The sequence below is a fragment of the Trachemys scripta genome, chromosome 19, assembly GCF_013100865.1.
Source record: "Trachemys scripta elegans isolate TJP31775 chromosome 19, CAS_Tse_1.0, whole genome shotgun sequence".
NCBI lineage: Eukaryota > Metazoa > Chordata > Testudines > Emydidae > Trachemys > Trachemys scripta.
In genome coordinates this window covers 16943313-16962046 of record NC_048316.1, presented here as the reverse complement: position 1 = coordinate 16962046, position 18734 = coordinate 16943313, and the positions used below count along the sequence as shown (strand labels likewise).

The 18734-nt window shown below is 52.4% G+C and overlaps 1 protein-coding gene across 1 annotated transcript in view; it reads right to left on the bottom strand.

Annotated features, from left to right (window-relative positions):
• Window positions 1-8253: 8253 nt before the first annotated feature.
• The window catches only part of ATP13A2 (ATPase cation transporting 13A2), a 64368-nt gene continuing 53887 nt past the window's right edge, over window positions 8254-18734 (bottom strand). The window contains exons 22-29 of the mRNA XM_034753422.1: window positions 18158-18268; window positions 17195-17274; window positions 13780-13932; window positions 12911-13007; window positions 11576-11799; window positions 11037-11188; window positions 10738-10910; window positions 8254-9882 (exon numbers count right to left, since the gene is read on the bottom strand). Coding sequence (XP_034609313.1) covers window positions 9709-9882; window positions 10738-10910; window positions 11037-11188; window positions 11576-11799; window positions 12911-13007; window positions 13780-13932; window positions 17195-17274; window positions 18158-18268 — 1164 coding nt within the window. The 3' untranslated portion in view covers window positions 8254-9708. The remainder of the gene's footprint in view (window positions 9883-10737; window positions 10911-11036; window positions 11189-11575; window positions 11800-12910; window positions 13008-13779; window positions 13933-17194; window positions 17275-18157; window positions 18269-18734) is intronic.

Genomic DNA, 18734 nt, shown 5'->3' with positions numbered 1-18734 from the left:
ATGCCTATGGAAAATTGCCAGCTGATCATGGCCAGGTAGGTGCCAGTAGGGACTTCGGATGTTTGTCATCTAAAGAAGGTAACTGACTCAACCATCCAGCTTCCTCCACAACTTGGTTTTGATTCCCGTTTCCCTCCCAACCTTGTTATAATAGTTAACCCACTCTTTGCATTTTGTCTTGAGATTGCAAGCTTTTCAGGAAGAGGCCACCCTTCTGTCAAGGTTCTTCCCAATTCTGAACTTTAGTGTACAGATGTGGGGACCTGCATGAGAACCTCTAAGCTTAACTACCAGCTTAGATCTGGTTTTGCTGCCACCACCCAAATTATTTATGAGTTATTTGGGAAACTCTGTCTACCTCCCCTCCAGAATATCTCCCTCCCAAGTACTATAACTCTTTCCTGGGTAGCCTTGAGAGACTTCTCCACCAATTTCCTGGTGAACACCGATCCAAACCCTTGGATCTTAAAACAAGGAAAAATCAATCAGGTTCTTAAAAAGAAGTCTTTTAATTAAAGAAAGAAAGGTAAAAATCATCTCTGTAAAATCAGGATGGAAAATAACTTTACAGGGTAATCAGATTCAAAGAGCCCAGAGGAACCCCCTCTAGCCTTAGGTTCAAAGTTACAGCAAACAGAGGTAAACCCTCTAGCAAAAGGAACATTTACAAGTTGAGAAAACAAAGATAAAACTAACATGCCTTGCCTGGCTGTTACTTACAAGTTTGAAATATGAGAGACTTGTTCAGAAAGATTTGGAGAGCATGGATTGATGTCTGGTCCCCTCTTAGTCCCAAGAGCGAACAACCCCCAAAACAAAGAGCACAAACAAAAGCCTTCCCCCCACCAAGATTTGAAAGTATCTTGTCTCCTTATTGGTCCTTTGGGTCAGGTGTCAGCCAGGTTACCTGAGCTTCTTAACCCTTTACAGGTAAAAGGATTTTGGAGTCTCTGGCCAGGAGGGATTTTATAGTATTGTACACAGGAGGGCTGTTACCCTTCCCTTTATAGTTATGACACCTTCATTCTGTGTTTGCACGGCTCATGGTGTGATGGGGTCCCAGTCAGGATTACAGCTGGGTGAGAATTTTCTGACAATTTGGGGTGTTTTTTAATTTTGATTGGAAAAAAAACAAACACGTCAAAAACAAAAACCATTTGTGAAACAGGACGGGGTTCGACGAACTTCCCGACTTGAAACGACGTTGAGAAAACAAAGGTTTGACATTGTCGAAATAAAAAATCCCAGTTCTCCTCTCCGGAACTGCCTTTTGTTGGGAAATTTCAGCTAATTAGGATGTAAAAAAACGGTGAAGAAAAGGCTCACAATCGAAATGAAAATGTTTCAATTGACCTGTAAACATTTTTTGGTTTTATTCGGGTTGTGAATAGTTTTGAGGCTGGCTTTTCATCCCCCAAAAGTTTTGAACTCTTGAAAATATGCATGGTGTAGGAAAACCATTTCCCACCCAGCCCTAGGGCCTCCAAATGGTACCTTAACACAAAGTGACCATCACCATCTCAACAGGAGGGGACAGGTGGTGTGTACAGGGCTAACATACAAACCATTCTGATGAGGCCCAGGTTAGAGGCGAGAGTCACCTGTTTGCACACACATACTCCATGCGAATTGACCTAGAGGGAGTATAAATGGCAGGGTAGCCGTAGTAGTGCAGCAGAAAATACAGACCCACCGGCTTCAGGGTGGGATTTTTTTGGCCGGGATCAGCTGTGCCACCACTGATGCTGCTGCAGCTAGTTGTTATTTCTCCTTGTGCTGCCTCGATGGGGCAGCGGAGTCACAGCCCGGCTCGTTGTGTAGACGTAGTGGGGGACAGCAGACACCCACAGCCAGCTGGCAGGAAGCATGCCAGGCCCCTCCTCTCCTTGGACGAAGGAAGAATGCGGGTCTATCGGGAGACAGGGTGGGAGGGACTGGAGAGAGATTTGGACCTGGTGGATAATGCGAGGCTTCAGCCATTCGGCCTGGGCTGTGGTTCTAAGCAAAGCAGTCCCTTGCCTGAAGTCCACCACCACTACCCTTTGCCCTTATGCAGCACCTTCTGCCCAAGCCACTCAAAGCGCTTTACAGCCATTAATGAACCTCACAACCCCACCCTTAGGAGGAAGCCGAGGCTAACCTCATCTGTAAAAAGCGGGGTAACAGACTGAGAAAACTAAACAATTTGCCCCAGGTCATCAAGCAAGTCAATGGCAGAGCTGGGAGTAGAAGAATGTAGGAGTCTGGACTTTTGGGCTTTAAACAACAGGACCTTCCCCGTACCTAGTAAATCCAGATACTGAATCTCAGCTGAGCACTCAGACATGAACTACGAACAAAGAGCCCCACAGATCCCTGTGGGAGAGACAGACAGGCCCACCGGCCTGGGAACATTCGCTGTTTATTTTGCCTGGCCTTGGCGTTGATGTTAGCAATGGCGGCTGCCGCCTTTGTCTAGACGTTCCATGTGATCGTCTGACAAAAGATGCGAGCAAGCACATTAAACTACTGGGAGCACAACCAGAGCCAGAGCCTGGCCGGCTGGCTGCTGCCAGACCCACAAGGCCGACTTTGAACTTGACAGCAGGATACGGCAAGCGGCCACTAACCAGCCAGACCTAAACCTCACGCAAGCTCCCTGCACCGAGGCTGGAGACGAGGGAAGCAGAAATGAGCATCCCATCCCGATCGAACGTGGGTCTGAGCTCCCTAGAACGTTGGGGTGGTCCCAACTCCAGAGCCAGACTTTATAAGCATGGGTCTTTTTAACTGGAACCCGAATGAGGATTTGAACCCAGCGCTCCAAGGAGACAAGATGCCGGCAGAAACTCTAGCACAGAAGAGTTTTGTTTGCCTTCTGCCCAGGATTTTGCATTGCCCAAAGGGCAGCGGCAGCTTGCTCCAAACCTGACGGATCGAATGAGCAATACGAGACATTTCCTCACAAAAGGAGCTTAGAGCAGCCACTGAGTTTCAGGGTGAGTTGAGGGGTTAAGTCCTTTAGACCCTTTGAAAATCCTACCCTAGGGCAGCGAGTGAGTGAATGGGAAGACCCCTCCCCCGCTGGGCTTCACCGTCCACAACTACAACCTGCCTCAGAACCATCACCCAAAGTAACACCCTCCTCCACACCCACCACCCCAGCAACCCATACCCCCCTCCCCAATTCCCTCCTGCCTGTCAGCACTGGCTCCACCCACAGGTCACTTCCCCCCCTCCCAAAGTCCCATCCTGGCTCTGTCCCGCTGGCCTCCAGCTGATGGTGAGGGCCACCTCCCCCACCCCAAGGGACGGCGGCAGGGCAAGCCACCGCGGAGAGACACTCCCGACTCCCGCCCATCAGCGGTTGTGCAGTGGCTGCCGTTAAGGGGAGCCTGTTCTGAGGCTGCCAGACAGACTGACCAACCCGGGGTTTTTGCTAACCCTCACTAACACAGCCTGGGTTCTGAAGGGAAATACCCGTCACTCCCCATGGCCATGCGCCATAATGCACCCGCACACGGCAGGTTCTAACCCCTTTCGTGATCATTGCATTTATCCAGCTTCCTGAGGGACGTACACAGGAGCCATGCGTCCAACCATTCCCGTTGGAACAAAACTACCTGCTTGCAAGCTGCCCTGTCCTCTCTTACCGCTGCCCTCTTCAGAGGTGCACTCTGCTCCATGGGAGCTAATGAGACTCACCTGGGCTGGTTGAGGGGCATTGCACCTCCCTACAGCTGCTTAGCACTTCCTCAGTCAGTGGAAGTTGGGACCGTTACTGGCTTGAAAGTTTTCCACCTCGCAGGAGTCTGGCTGCTCTGCTACCAAGAGACTTTGGTTGTGGGGATGAAGGAGGAAGAGAAAAATCAGAAGAGGAAACATCATAGGTCAGGGGGCCTTTGTGACAAGAGTGCTTATGTCTGTATATACGTCAAGAGTTTATGGCTAACAGGCCAGTAGATGGCACTCAAGGAGGGGGATCATAATTCCTGGGCGGAGCCGGGTTGAAAAGCTTGAGATGGACCAGTTGTCCGTTGGAAAATGCAACTATCGAAATCAAACCGTTTCCCAGGAATGTGTCGATTTCGACAAAATGTGATGGGGACAAAATCAGAACGATTCTCTCTCATTTCAGTGATGTTGAATTAACGAATGAATAATTCATTCCAATAACCAAAGCACAACATTGCTTCGATCCACTTTGGCTATTGTGGGTGCTTATATTTAATATCTGTATTAGAACGACATAAAAGTATCTAGATCGAACGTGTTTAACAACACTGATTGCCATTGAGTGGATCAGGCTCTTAACACAGCCTCTTAACGCCGCTGTAATGGTTTGCGTGTGGACACAGGCCCAGTTTGGCGGTCACCGTGTTTGGAAACCATTTCCAAACAAGTTTTACAAGCTCTAGTGTGGACGAGGTCATATGGCCAGTAAAAAGTGCAAACAAACTCTGGACCTGGGCAGCAGCTGTGTTTGGAGACAGGCTCCAGAAACCACTGGCGCTTCTTTACAGCTAAAAACCAGTTTCCTGCCCCCAAAGGAATTTACAAACAGTACAAGCCCCAAAGCTTTGTCTTCTCTCTTCTAATCTTGCTCAGATCTGCAGAAGAGGCATGTTGTGGCATTGAAAGTAGATCCATAAGGAAACTGACTGGGAGGCTACGGCTTCGCCTCCATAGCCTCAAGCGCCAGTCTCACATCGCCCTCTAGTGGGTATTTGCAGTACCTTTCCCAGGCCTGAAGACGAGCTCTGTGTAACCTCCATCTGAAGCTGGTCCAATAAAAGATACCACCTCACCCACCGTCTCTCTAAGTCGCAGATGGGTGGAAATACGGAATCAGCGTGTGCAAATGCAGATCCAAGCCGATCCAAAAGACCAGTTCAGTCAATGGACAGACTCTCTGACTACAGTAGGCTACAGCACATCTTTTAGAACGTCTTGATTTAAAGGCGTCACGTGATGGAGAATCCACCATGCCCATTGGTAAGTTCTTCTAACGGTGAATGACCCTCAGTTAAAAAATGGGTTCCTCATTTCTTGTGTGAATTTTTCTAGCCTCACTTTCCTGCCTTTGGATCTCTGCCACTTTCAAGAACGGTTTATTCTCAGAAATCTCTTCCCCAAGTAGGCATGTGTAGACCATGATCAAGTCACCTTCTCTTGGAGAAACTAAACTGACTGATCTTGGTTAGTCTCTTACTAGCTTTCCAGACCGGAAATTGTGCTTGTAGCATTTTTCTGAACCTTTTCCAATTGGTCAACGTTCTTTCTGAAGAGTGGATGTGAGAACTGGACATAGTTGTCCAGTGATAGGTTCACTGATGCTCCATACAGAGGTAATACCAGTTCCCTACTCTTACGCAGGGCCGGCTCCAAGTTTTTTACTGCCCCAAGCAAAAAAATTTTCCCACGTGCTCCTGACCACACCCCAACTCCACCCCTTCCCCGCCCCATTCCAACCCCTTCCCCAAATCCCCGGCCCCGCCTCCTCCCCAGGGCGCGCCGCATTTCCCCTCCTACTCCTCCCTCCTGAGAGGGAAGGAGGGGGGAGAAGCGGAGAGGCGGCGCGCTTGGCGGAGGAGGTGGTGAGCTGGGGGGGCAGAGCGGTTCCTCTGCCTCCCACAGGGTTACTTCCTGCAGCCCTCCCCACGCCCCCCACCGCCGCAGCTCATCTCCGCTCCGCCTGCTCCCCTGAGCGCACCGCCACCCCGCTTCTCCCCCCTCGTCCTTCTCAGGCTTGCTGCAAAACAGTTGATTTGCGCAGCAAGCCTGCGAGGGACGGAGGGGGGAGAAGCGGAGCAGCGGCGCACTCAGGGGAGCAGGCGGCAGTGGAGTGGAGGTGAGCTGGGGGGGGAAGAGGGAGCGGTTCCTCCCCACGCCCCCCACCGCTGCAGCTCACCTCCGCTCAGGGCCGGCTCCTGGCTTTTTGCGCCCTATGCAAAAAAAAAAAAAAAAAGGAGCTGGATTGCCGCCCCTTGGAAAGTGCCGCCCCAAGCACATGCTTTGAGCGCTGGTGCCTAGAGCCGGCCCTGCTCCTACCCGATACTCCCCTGCTTATACATCCAAGATCGTATTTGCCCTCTTAGCTACAGCATTGCACTGGGCGCTCGTGTAAAATTGGTTATCCACAGAGACCCCAAAATCCTTCTCAGAGACATTGCTCTCCAGGACGCAGTCATTTGGAGAAAAGCATAAACAAGAACCAATGGCCAGAAGCCGAAGCCAGACAAATTCAAGTTAGACACTTTTTTTTTTTTAAACAATGAGGGTGATTAACCTTTGGGGGAGTGGTGGAGTCTCCATCAATTGATGTCTTCAGATCAAGACTTTATGGAAGAGATGCTTTAGCCAAATACAAGTTATTGGGCTCAATACAGGGGTAACTGGGTGAAATACTGGCTGTGAAATACAGGTCAGAGGAGATGATCTAACTGTCCTTTCTGGCCTTAAACTCTATGAGTTCTGGCCTTAATCATAAGGGTGACTGTGACAGTCTGTACCCCTATCATAGTCCTGTAAAATGGGTGAACATACATTTTGTACAAAGTATGACTTGTGAGATATCATTTGCGAGCTCATAATTTGCTGATCATCATTATCCTGGTTACATGCAATGTTGCCACACAGATTTCAAGTTATAGGATTCCTCTGTATGATATTAGACATGTTCCAAGTGGTTGGGATGATTTAGTTGGGGATTGGTCCTGCTTTGAGCAGGGAGTTGGACTAGATGACCTCCTGAGGTCCCTTCCAACCCTGATATTCTAGGATTCTATGAAATCTGGAGGGGAGAAGCCACAAACCAGTTCCCCAGAGACAAAAATGTAGCCAATGCCTCAACCAGATGTCAACAAAATCAAATGGCTCATCGCCTGGTGAAGTAGCCACTCTTTGGCAGGAAAGAGGATGTGGGTGAAGATTTACATCTTGACAAAGAAACAACTGGGGGTTCCCATCCACATAGACTTTCTGTCTCCTGAACCTCAGCTGGAGATGATTCTCGAAGAACAGAAAGAGCTAAAAATGGAGACAGGAGATGCTCCTAATGGTTCTTCCTTTCTCTTTTCCCACAGCATCCATGACACCTGAAGAACAAAGGAAACAGCTTTGGACTGGAGGAGGGATCCTGACTGAAATATTCAGCTAATAAGATAGTGGTGAGAGAGACCTTGGCTTTGAATTCCCTCTAGCTTATTCAGTTAGGCATTAGTTGCAATTTACTTTTATTTTCTTTCTGAGTAGCAGCCGTGTTAGTCTGTATCCGCAAAAAGAACAGGAGTACTTGTGGCACCTTAGAGACTAACAAATTTATTAGAGCATAAGCTTTCGTGGGCTAAAACCCACTTCTTCGGATGCATGGGCAGTAGCCCACGAAAGCTTATGCTCTAATAAATTTGTTAGTCTCTAAAGTGCCACAAGTACTCCTGTTCTTTTTATTTTCTTGTAACCAATTCTGACTTTTATGCTTCATCACTTGTACTCACTTAAAATCCATCATTCTGTAGTTAATAAACTAATGTTACTGTTTTATCTAGACCAAGGTGCTTGGATCGAAGTGTTTGGGAAGCTCCATTTGGGATACAGGATCTGTGCACATCATTTTCTATTAATAAAATGACGGACCTTCTATGAGCTTGTGTTGTCCAGGAGAGGCTGGGCAGTACAAGACACATTGCTGGGGAAAGTCTGGGACTGGGAATTTGCAGGTGCTGCTCTGTCTGCGGTGTAAGTCAAGGGTGTCTGGCTGTAGCACTCCTGCAGTATAACTGGGAGTGACTTACATGCTAGAGGCTGTGTGTGATCACATCCGGAGTGGTAGCTCTCACAGCGAAGCAGTGTAAACTGAACCCTAGGTCAGAGAACTGAGGGGACACAGCTGTTCAGCAGGTCAGATTGTACCCTGGGTACGTCACAGCGACCTGTTATTCTTTGTTCATAGATGTGTGACCTTGCATTTGGCAGCGTTAAAATGGGTTTGTATCAGTAAAGCCATCAGACTGTGCAAGTGACAGAAGCAGATATAAAACCAAAAATACCACGACCAACAGTACTCAGTAAAAAACATGACAAATAAGGACTATTACTGTTAACTTGTTATTTGAAGAAAGGAATTTTTCCATGTAATCACAAATACATGTTCCTATTTCTTGGTCGACACGTGTTAGTCTCCGGGTAGCCCGGTTCGATCTCAGTACCTGTTCTCCATTGCCTAGTTGTAACGCACCTGGGAAATGTAGCCCCTCAGAATTAAATGGCACAAGCTAGTTTTCAAGAAAATAATGTTGATTTATTAGATACACTCAAAAAAGCAACACAGCGAAGTTGGAGATTGTACATGATTTACACACACACACACACACACACACACCCTCTCTATACACTTTGACGAATAAAAATAGAGCTTACATCCTACACATCTTCCATTTCAATTCCATCACTTTGCCGAAGTGTCACCAGTAACGTTCTAGCAGAGGACCCATCAGCAGTGGAAGTGCACAAACCCGGCTTTCAAACTGGAATCTGGCCCGCAGCTTCTCGGCTACAGAAGTGGCAAATGACCCAACTTTTTGGAATAGTAACAGCAATCCAGGCACGTCTCAAGAGTGGAGGCAAGGATCGGTTTGGATGGACAGTACAGCCAACTGCTACAATTCTACCTGCTCCGATGAACAGGCGAGGGGGGGAGTGTGGAATAAATACAGCTCTCAACTATATTCTTAATTAAATATCTCTAATCCCATCCTCTGTCACGTTCCAGCAGCTCGTCATGCCCGTCTCTGAGCATCACGCGGGCCAGGTAACACTCTCGTTTGCTACAGCAGCTGGGTTGCAAACCGGTCCGGCGAGCTAACAGTGTCTGCTACGCGTGGCCGTTCGGAGGTCGCCGCCTCGTCTGCGGAGGGATGCAGGTGGCTTGTTCACAGTGAGAGGAGCCACAAGACGAGTGCAGCACCATGGCAACAGAGGCCATCTTTTATTAGTGGCTTTTAACACCAAGGACACAAGGGTGCGGGGTGAGAGGGGGTCCCCGTTTTCAAACATCCCTCCCCGACAAGGTGCAACATAGCTGAGAGGACCGCTCCACACCCAGTCCAGGGCAAATCACCCAGCTGAGGCACTGACCCAGCCACCCCCAGCGAGTGGAAGAGCGCGGTCCCACGGGAGATGAAGGATCAGCTGGGGCCCCTTACGGGGAAGGTAACCATTCGACGGGGCACTGTGACTACGACATAGCAGCAGTCCCGGACAGCTCCTCTTCCTGAGTCACGGGCGCGACTGGACCAGTCACTTGCCTGTGTCTAATCCCGACTGGCGCTTGACCCAGGCACGCCAGAGATCTGGAATAGTTTTCTGAGCGGAGGGCAGCTGCTCTGTGGTAGTGCTGCTGAGGGCTTTCCCTCGGTAACCCCACCTGCCCTGCTTTCCAGAGCGAGGGCGGGTTGAGTACTTGCACCCCAGGGGAGACGGGCTCCCCGGCCCTTCCTCTGCCTCCCGCATCCATCCCCTGAGACGAGCACCTTGGGGCGATCAGCGTGAGGCGTCTCACTGGGGCTGGGCACCGAGAACCCTGCAGTAGCCAGAGCCCATGGGGAAGGCAGCGACGGACAGAGGAACATAAATAAATGGAGCTGGATCGGGGAAGGCCGGAAAGCTCCCCCAGGCTGTTGCTGGACTCACGGACATTGTCCCTGGAGCGAGGGTTCTCTAGGGCCGGGGCTAGCTCCCGGAGATGGACATTTTGGGCGTGGCAAAGAGCGGCTCGTTCAGTGGCGGCCAGGACGGCGGTTGCTGCTGACTGAGCTCCTGCTCCAGCCTCTTGAACAGCTTCTTGGAGGCCCTCTTCTGGCGCAGCTGCCGCAGGCAGTTGAGCATGCCATGATCCAGGGCGGTCTGGAGGGGGGAGGACGAGAGGGACGTGGGGTCAGGGCAGGGAACGGGGGGGGAGGGGATGGGAGCTCGTACCAGCATCGCGCTCCCTTCCCAACACACCCACAGGATTCCAGTGGAAGGGAACGGCTCATTGGCCACCCGTCCCTGGGAGAAACTGGGAGGATAGGCCTAGATCAGGGTTGTGCTGGGGAGCAGGTCAGAAGGGCCCAGGCAGGGAGCCCATCCTCACGCCAATCCAGAGGGGTCCCCTCCGGCTGATGCACTCTGTAGCACTGGTTGGCTCTAGAACAGCGGTCCCCAAACTTTTGGCACCTCCCTTGCCCCTGTTTGCGCCTCCCTGCCAAGCCATAGCTGGGAGCAGGGCTGTGGCTTGGGGGGGTGTGGGAGGAGGGAGAGATGCGGACAGGAGTAAGGGGGCTGAGGCTGGGAGTGGGTTTGGGGGCGGGAGCGGAGCTGCAGCCAGGCTGCGGTGGGGGCCGGAAGTCAGGCCCCTGGCCAGGTGTGGCGCCACTCCCGGCCTTGCCCTCAGCCTTGGCCCTGGGCTGTGGCTAGGGCTGTGTGGGGCCGCGGCTGGGAGCCTGACCGGAGCAGAGCTGGGGTCGGGTTGGGGCTGGGTGGTGCTCCCCCCACCTTCGTGGGGGGCTAGCCTGGATCCTGCTACGCCCCCTGGACGGTCCTCCACACTCCCCTGGGGGGGCGCACCCCACACCTCTGCTCAGCACTCCCCAGCCCATTGGGAACATTGACCCGTGGGGGGCTTAGTGAGGGGCACTAGTAAGGGTGAGATCCCACAGGAACCCTGCCCCCATAGCCGGGGGTTCACCCTCAATTCAGCTCCCCCCCCCGTCCTCCTACCTCCAGCATGAAGGCCGTGAAGAAGTTGAGCGTGGCCATGCCTAGCAGCAACATCTTGAAGCTCATGTCGCTTATGTCTTTCAGCTTCAGCACGGCTTTCACGAAGCCCAGCGGGTAAAGAGTGATCCCCATCGTCAGGCCGAAGAGAGCGACAAGGACAAGCAGGAACGGCACTGGGGGGAAAGAGAAGACATCATGGACCCAGGACACGCCGGGCCGGTTACAGGAGCCAAGTGACCACGGGAACCACCCCCTGCTACAGACAAGAGGTGCGGCGAGGAGGCCGGCTCGGCTCTTACCGTTGGTGTACAGTGGCTCCCGGAAGGGGTACCCCTTGGACATGGCGACGGCGAGGATCAGGTACTGAAAGCCCGAGATGCAGAACACCACGGTGTTCTCGTAGTTGGGCAGGTTCTGCGGGGCACTCACCGTGCTGTTTAGCGGGACGTACCTGGGCAAGAAGTAGGGGAGGGGCAGGGATCAGGCACGAGCCTCTGACCGCGGACAGCGGCGCAATCCGGCGGAACCTGCCTGGAACGTGCAGCTGGCTTGGCCTGGAGCGAGCCACTGCAGAGAGCAGCGTTTGGTTCCCAGCTGAGGATTAGTGGACAAGAAAGGGTACGAACCGCCATCTGACGGGGGTTGGGAAGGAGCTTCCCCTGGGGGCAGGTTGCTCTTCCGGTGCCTGATGCAGGTGGTGCTGGCCAGGGAGGAGACAGGATACCCCCAGCCCTGATTGGGGATTCCCAACATGGTACCTTTCACGAGGCCAAAATGAGCTTTTGTGTCCTCCCCTTTTAGCTACAGTAGCTGGTTCCAGGCAAGGACAGACACTTACCAGCTCTGTGAGACTGTGATGAAGTAACTCATGACTTGAACTGTGATCAGCAGAGCTGTTTGGAGGAGGAGGCTGCCGAGGACAACAATACTGATCAGTGCCCCTTGGGGGCACTTTGTGCCCAGCTCCTTGGCAGGTCCGGTCTTGCCCATCAGCACAGCCACGGTCATAGTGATGACCAGGTCAAAGAAGAGGAACTGGAAGTCACTCAGGTTGGTGTTAATCTGGGCATGGGCATGAAAGAAGGAGAAATGGGATATTCTATCAGGAGCAGACTGGGATGGCTCAGGGGACTGGGCAGTGGGGTACAGAGCCTCATCTTGAGGTCACTGGTTCAAATCCAGCAATGACGGAAAGTCACTAAAGCAGAATCTTGTGAGGAAAGACCCGAATTCAAAATACGGCAACAGATCAGTGGCTGACGAGGACATTACGGTGGCTGCTACGCTGCAGAGTCCCGCTGCTCAGACCGGCCTGGGGGCTGAAGGGAGAATCCCAGGACCTGCCTAGGTGAGCTAAAGGAGAATCCCAGTTTGCTGTTGGCAGTAAAGGGGGCTATGACACATGGTCGGGCAGTTCCATTTCCAGCAGGTAGTGGTGCATTATAGTCTCTATCGTTCTGTCCTTCAAAGTTACAAACACCAGTTTACAAAGAGGACCCAAAAAACATCCCATATCACAGGACGCTCCCCTCCCCAACCTCTGAGCCCCCCCCACCCCCCTGACACACATACTTCCCTCCGCCCATTCATCTCAACCATCCCCCACTTTTGCCGAGTGCCGATGCTGCAGCCGAGGCCTGGAGGAGACCTCCTCTGAAGCCCATCCCCTCTCACTGGAGGCGGGGGGGCTCTCAGAGACACTGGGGAGCATGGGAGCTTGTGTTTTGCCTCCTTCGGGACCCCCAGCTCTGGCAGCATGCTGGTGAAAGGGGCTGGTGAAAGGGGCTTTTCACTGTGGTGAAAAGGGCTCGACTGACAGCCTCAGCGATCCAGGGCCTCTGTTTATACCCGGAACAGCAATGCTACCTCCCCTCCAGTCAACCAGCGCGCCTCGCCCTTGCCCTGACTGGACATCTCTCAGGGCACCAAAAGAGCTCAGTCTCCAGGTGCGTTTGACTCTTGGCCTCTCTGCCCATGCTCCCAAAGCGGCCAGCTCCTTCACCTCACTTGCCCTGGCCAGAAGCTGTGAGACAGTGGCAAGCAAGAGGCCCTTGCGGGATTCAAACCAGGGGGTCTAGAGGTGGGAGGCTCCAGCGTCTCTTTACAGCTTCCCAGAACCAGACAGTCCCCCTTTCTCCTCTGACCCACAAATGATGGTACCCGAAACACTCACTGTGTAGAGTAGAAGCACTGAGACGAATTGCACCAGGCTGTACAGGGCCATGTACTTAAAAACCCCAAAGGAGGTGACCAGAGAACATCGGCCTTCCCTGAAAGAGAGATCAGAAAGACTTGACGGACCCGCCATTTGTGGACAAGGGGGCCAGGCAGTTCTGTGCAGGGGGAGAGGTATGAATCGACAACTCCATTTTGGAGCAGGGAGGAAGACCAGGTTTGTGGGCCAAGCAGCCACCTCCATGGATAGTTTAAAAGCCTTAAGTGACATAGCCCCTGAGCTAGGGGCAAGGAGGAGGGGACAGAGTGAGGGGAAGGGGTGATGGCAGCTCGGCAGTCAGCCTCGTGGCTAGGACCTAGTGCAGATCATGGATACGCCTGGCAGGGTGAAGAGCAGAGAGGACAAGGGGTGAAGATATCAGGAAACACTATTTCACTAGGAGGGTGGTGAAGCACTGGAATGGGTTCCCTAGGGAGGTGGTGGAATCTCCTTCCTTAGAGGTTTTTAAGGTCAGGCTTCACAAAGCCCTGGCTGGTATGATTTAGTTGGGGTTGGTCCTGCTTTGAGCAGGGGGTTGGACTAGATACCTCCTGAGGTCTCTTCCAACCCTGATCTTCTATGATTCTATGATCAGGTAACAGGGAGTCAGAGACCATGGTCACTAAAATACAAGCACTGAGATTCTCAGAATATTGTTAATTAATATCAATTAATCCCCGCGCTCCAGGCCACACCCTGGCAGCCACTACACGTCCTTCCAGCCAATTTGCCAACCCCATGCCATGTTCACATCTCCACCCCGACCCCACATTCCATTCCCCCCACCCTGACATGCGGTTCTGTGGTTCCTGGCGGACGAAGCCCACCTTATGACCATGGGCACACACTCGATGTTGGCGATTCTGGAGGTGAACGGTGAAGCCACGGAGGCCTCCGCCTCCGAAAGAGAGATCCCCACGTCAGCCGCCTTCAGCGCTCCGCAGTCATTGGCGCCGTCCCCGCACATCCCCACGCAATAGCTGCGGCAAGAGACACACACACACGAACAGTATAAGCCAAAGGATTCCCACCTCCTCCCTGCCAGAAAACGGAGCGCCCTGGATCCAGGGTCGTAAAACGTTGGGCACATCGCGTTAAAAGTGCTGACGGTACGTTGAGATCTGCCGATAAAGGCGCCAGGCCCGTGCAAAACTCTCCATAGCACAACGAGCTTCACCAACCCACTGGGAGATGGGCTAGAATGATCATCAATCCCATTTTAGAGATAGGGAAATGGAGGCTTGGAGACGGGGGGACCAAGTTGTCCCAGAATCAGTGGCACAGTCAGGAGTAGAACCCAGGAGTCCAACTCCGTGCCCTGCCCCCATTTAATTACAAAACATTTCTCCCCATAAAAATCATTCCATAAAGATTAACTCAAATCCCCTTACAGGAGGGGAGACATTTGCAATCTGGTAGAACGTTTAGATTGTAATCTCCTCGGGGCAGGGACCTAGTGCCTCTATTAATAAGGGCAACACATGCGTCCACCTTTCACATGCAGCAACTGCAGCCTGCACTGACTCTGGAGAAAGATGAGGGTGTTCGGCATTTCACAGAATCCACAGATTAAGGCCAGAAGGGACCGTCTAGCCTGACCTCCTACATAACCCAGGCCAGAGAATTTCATGCACCAATCCCTGTATCAAGCCCACAACTTCTGTTGGCGCTAAGGGCGTATTTCTCAGGAAGACATCATTCTCAGACAGTTCATGTGATGGAGAATCCACCACACCTCTAGGTAAATTGCACCTATGGTTAATGGCCCTCACTGTGCCTTATTTCTACTCTGAATTTGTCCAGCTTCCAGCCACTGGAGCTTGTTATGCGCCGTTTGCTGCTAGATGAAAAAGTATCAGAAATGCCTACCACCGCATACACACTAGTGGCCTGTGATCAAGTCGCTTCTTACATTTCTTTGGACCTACGTAGGTACTAAAAACAAACCGGAAAGAGAAGTTGAAATGCTTATTTTATTTAAAAAAAAAAAAGTCTTTCATCCCCCACACAATAACTCTGTACTTAAAACTGTTTAGACTCGAGTCAATAAGAGAAGTCGATTCAGCTTTAAGGACAAATGCGCTAATTTCTCAATTACTTAGATTAGCTAATTTATGTCGTTTGTGTAAAATATTAATTGGATTTTATTATTTTTGGGTCACACAGTGGAGCTGCAGTCAGGGAACAGACCCCTTGGTGCTAGGCGCTGTACAAACCCAGAACAAAAAGACAGTCCTTGCCCCAGAGAGCTTAGAATTGGTTTCTTTGCGCTGATCTGCAAAAGGCACAGGTTCCGGAATGCTGGGTTCTCCTGCCGGTTTACACGTAAGTCTTGTCTACACAGGACTTCTTTGCCAAAGTTTTCCTGCCGTTACCTCTGGTGCAGCTCCACAAACAGCAACAACAATGGGAACACTTGTGTAGCCAAAGGGCCAGTGTCTAACCACTGCCTCACGCAGGACGAGGCAACACTAGAGTGTGAAGTACAGCTGGTTAAGCGTTCTCATCTCTGCTGTCATTAGTGGAGACGGACCAGTTGTAACAACAGTGGTAAGTTTTTGGCAGATAAGTTTTGTGTTGTTGCAGCCTTAGACCCCACAGCTCCCTGCACTGCTGGAAGTGCTAGTAACGTCAGTACACGATGCAGGAGAAACACGGCCTAGAGTCTGTACTGAGACCCTGACAAATTCCAAAGAGAATGGAGCTCAGCTGTTCTCAGTGGTGGCAGATGACAGAACAAGGAGTAATGGTCTCAAGTTGCGGTGGGGGAGGTTTACGTTGGATATTAGAAAAAACTTTTTCTCTAGGAGGGTGGTGAAGCACTGGAATGGGTTACCTAGAGCGGTGGTGGAATCTCCTTCCTTAGAGGTTTTTAAGGTCAGGCTTGACAAAGCCCTGGCTGGGATGATTTAGTTGGGAATTGGTCCTGCTTTGAGCAGGGGGTTGGACTAGATACCTCCTGAGGTCCCTTCCAACCCCGATATTCTATGATTCTCTGAAATGTCTCACCCTGGGATGATTTAGGCCTTGGCTACACTGGCGCTGCACAGCGCTGCAACTCGCTGCGCTCAGGGGTGTGAAAAAACACCCCCCTGAGCGTGAGTACAGCGCTGCAAAGCGCCAGTGTAATCCGTGCCTGCAGCGCTGCATGCTACTCCCCTCGGAGAGGTGGAGTACATACAGCACTGCCAGAGCGCTCTCGCAGCGCTGGCAGCACGACTACACTCGTGCTTCACAGCGCTGCCGCGTCCCGAGTGTAGCCAAGGCCTCTGTTGGTGTTGGTCCTGCTTTGAGCAGGGGGTTGGACTAGATGAAGTTCTGAGGTCCCTTCCAACCCTGAGATTCTATGATTCCAAGTGCCATCTGCCTCGAAGATAGGTTGATTTGTAGCTGGGATACTTCAGTAGCTTACACAGGTTTTATGTAATTAGAAGCTCTCAGTCTGACAGATCAAAGGAGGAAAAGGAAATCTAAACCGGGTGATAGTGTGGGAAAATCTATAATTCCAAGTGCTGCCAGAGAAAGTTTCTTTCCCTCTGGCTTCAAACCCCCCCCCAAGATCTCCCCTTCCAAAACAGCCAAAGCACCTGTGCATTTGGATTCTGAGTCCTCTAGGACTTTCCTAAGGGTTTCTTGATAGCTCAGTGGTTTGAGCATTGGCCTGCTAAACCCAGGGTTGTGAATTCAATCCTTGAGGGGGCCACTTAGGGATCTGGGGCAAAATCAGTACTTGGTCCTGCTAGTGAAGGCAGGGGGCTGGACTTGTATGACCTTTCAGGTCCCTTCCAGTTCTAGGAGATAGGATCTCTCTATTTATTTATTTTATTTAATTTATTTATCTCTCCCCCGCAATCTGTAGTTGGAAAATCACTGCCTTCAGAAACCAGAGATGGGTGCGGATCAAAAGCCAGGCTCTCAACAAGCTCAGACCTTGAGGAAAACGCCGATTTGAACGTCACAGCTCAGACCCCCTCCTCCATAGAAGGGCCAAACGCCTGTGAATTTGGGGAAAAGGCTGGATCTAGGCTTTGCAGCATGAAAGTAGGGTAACGCCCAGCTTTTGGATAGGGGGAGGGAAAAGATGGAAATGGATCCAATGGCGTGGTCGGTCGGAAGCTGATTTCACAGCTGCCAATAGCCCATGAGAAAGGAAGCGTCCTGCTTTGCATTGACAAGAGGTCGCTTTGGAAGGAAGTGTTAGGTCTTAAACCGTCTTGTCACCCTCCTCTTCCCCCAACTTACTTGAGGTCTTGTAAGCTGCAAACCAGCTGTGTTTTCTGCTCAGGTGACATGCGAGCAAAAATTGTGGCCTGAATCAGGATCTGAAAGGGAAAGGGCTTCGTGGTCAGGTAAGTCACGGCATCTGAAGCACTTAAGTAGACCAACAGCCAGTGGGGCTACTGAGTAGAGACTAATGGACCCCAGGCAAAGGGGCGACGGGAGTGGCTGCTGCCCGAGGGAAGAGCCACTCTCCTCGCTGGATTGCTTCCACTGTGGTTAGGTCGGGGTGGTGGATCGTGGCAAGCATTGTGGCTATGTAGTACCCACTGCTGGTTCCCATGGGGACTCGGGAGCGTTTGTTCCAGGAGATGCCTCATAAATGACCAGTGATGGTGGGAACCCAAGGGGCTACCCCTAGGAGAGGTTCCTAGCCATGGGCGGTGGGCATCATAGGCTGGGGAAGACTGTGCCTCCCCAAATAGCCAGGTACGGCCTTGCCCATGCTCTGCCTCCAGGTCCCCCTCTGTGGCTCCCCGTGTGGTGGCCCTGGCTTGGGCCACCTGCCCTCCTGGTGCTGGGGGGGCGCTAGCCGGGGGGAAAGGCTGGCGGCCGCGGTAGGGGGGCTCTGGGATCTTGGGTGGAAGGGGTGGGGCCAGGAGCTAGCTCCCCCAGCCGGCAGTTCGCGCATCACCCATGCTACTAGCTGCAATGACACAGGGCCCTGAAATCCTACAAGGCAGGGACGGCCTCCTTACACGATCTGCAGGGAAACAAACGCATGGCAGCCCGGGAATGCTGCAGCTTGTGCGTCTCTGTTCTGCTACTGCCAGGCATGGGCAGAAAACAAGGAGGAGATGCGTAAAGCACAGACTGGTGGTGGGCAGGAGACTTCGCCGTCCCCACTGCCCAGCAGCTGCAATGCTGGCTTCACCACCAGCAGGCGGCTTCCATGAGACGGCGGAGGCGGGAGAGGGAAGGACTCACCCTGGGTAGCAGGTGGGGGAAGTGTTCACAGACCACAGAGAAGGATTTCCCGTTCAGCGCCAAGTGGCAGGGCTGCTGCTCGAGGAAACAGCCGTCCTGCTGGTACAGGCCCTGCGGAGCAAACCACAGCAGCAGCCGCTCAGCTCTTCGCTGACTTCACTTCTTCCCACAGTCTAACCTAGCCCCAGTGTCTGTGATCGGCGGCGGGGGGAGCAGGGAGATCTCCCTCTCCACCCCAAAACAAGAGCGGGATTTTGATCAAGCTGGGCCACCCCGTCGGCCGCAAATCAGGGTCGCGCCCTGATCGCTGAGCCCGAGAGGCGGCTCCTGGGAGATGCCCTACCCTGGCTGAGGAAGTGCAGGCTAGACCGGATCCCACCGCCTAACGCAGCCGGAAGTTCGGAGCAGCCCACACCGGCCGTGCTCCGGTCTGGGCCTGCCCATTCCGGCATAAGGGGGTCAGCTACAGCTCGGGGATGAGTATGTTCTTGGGGGTGGGGAACCGGCCACCTGCAGGAGCAAGATACAGGACATTTGTACAGCTCCCAGCACAATGGGGCCCAGCCCGACAGGGGCC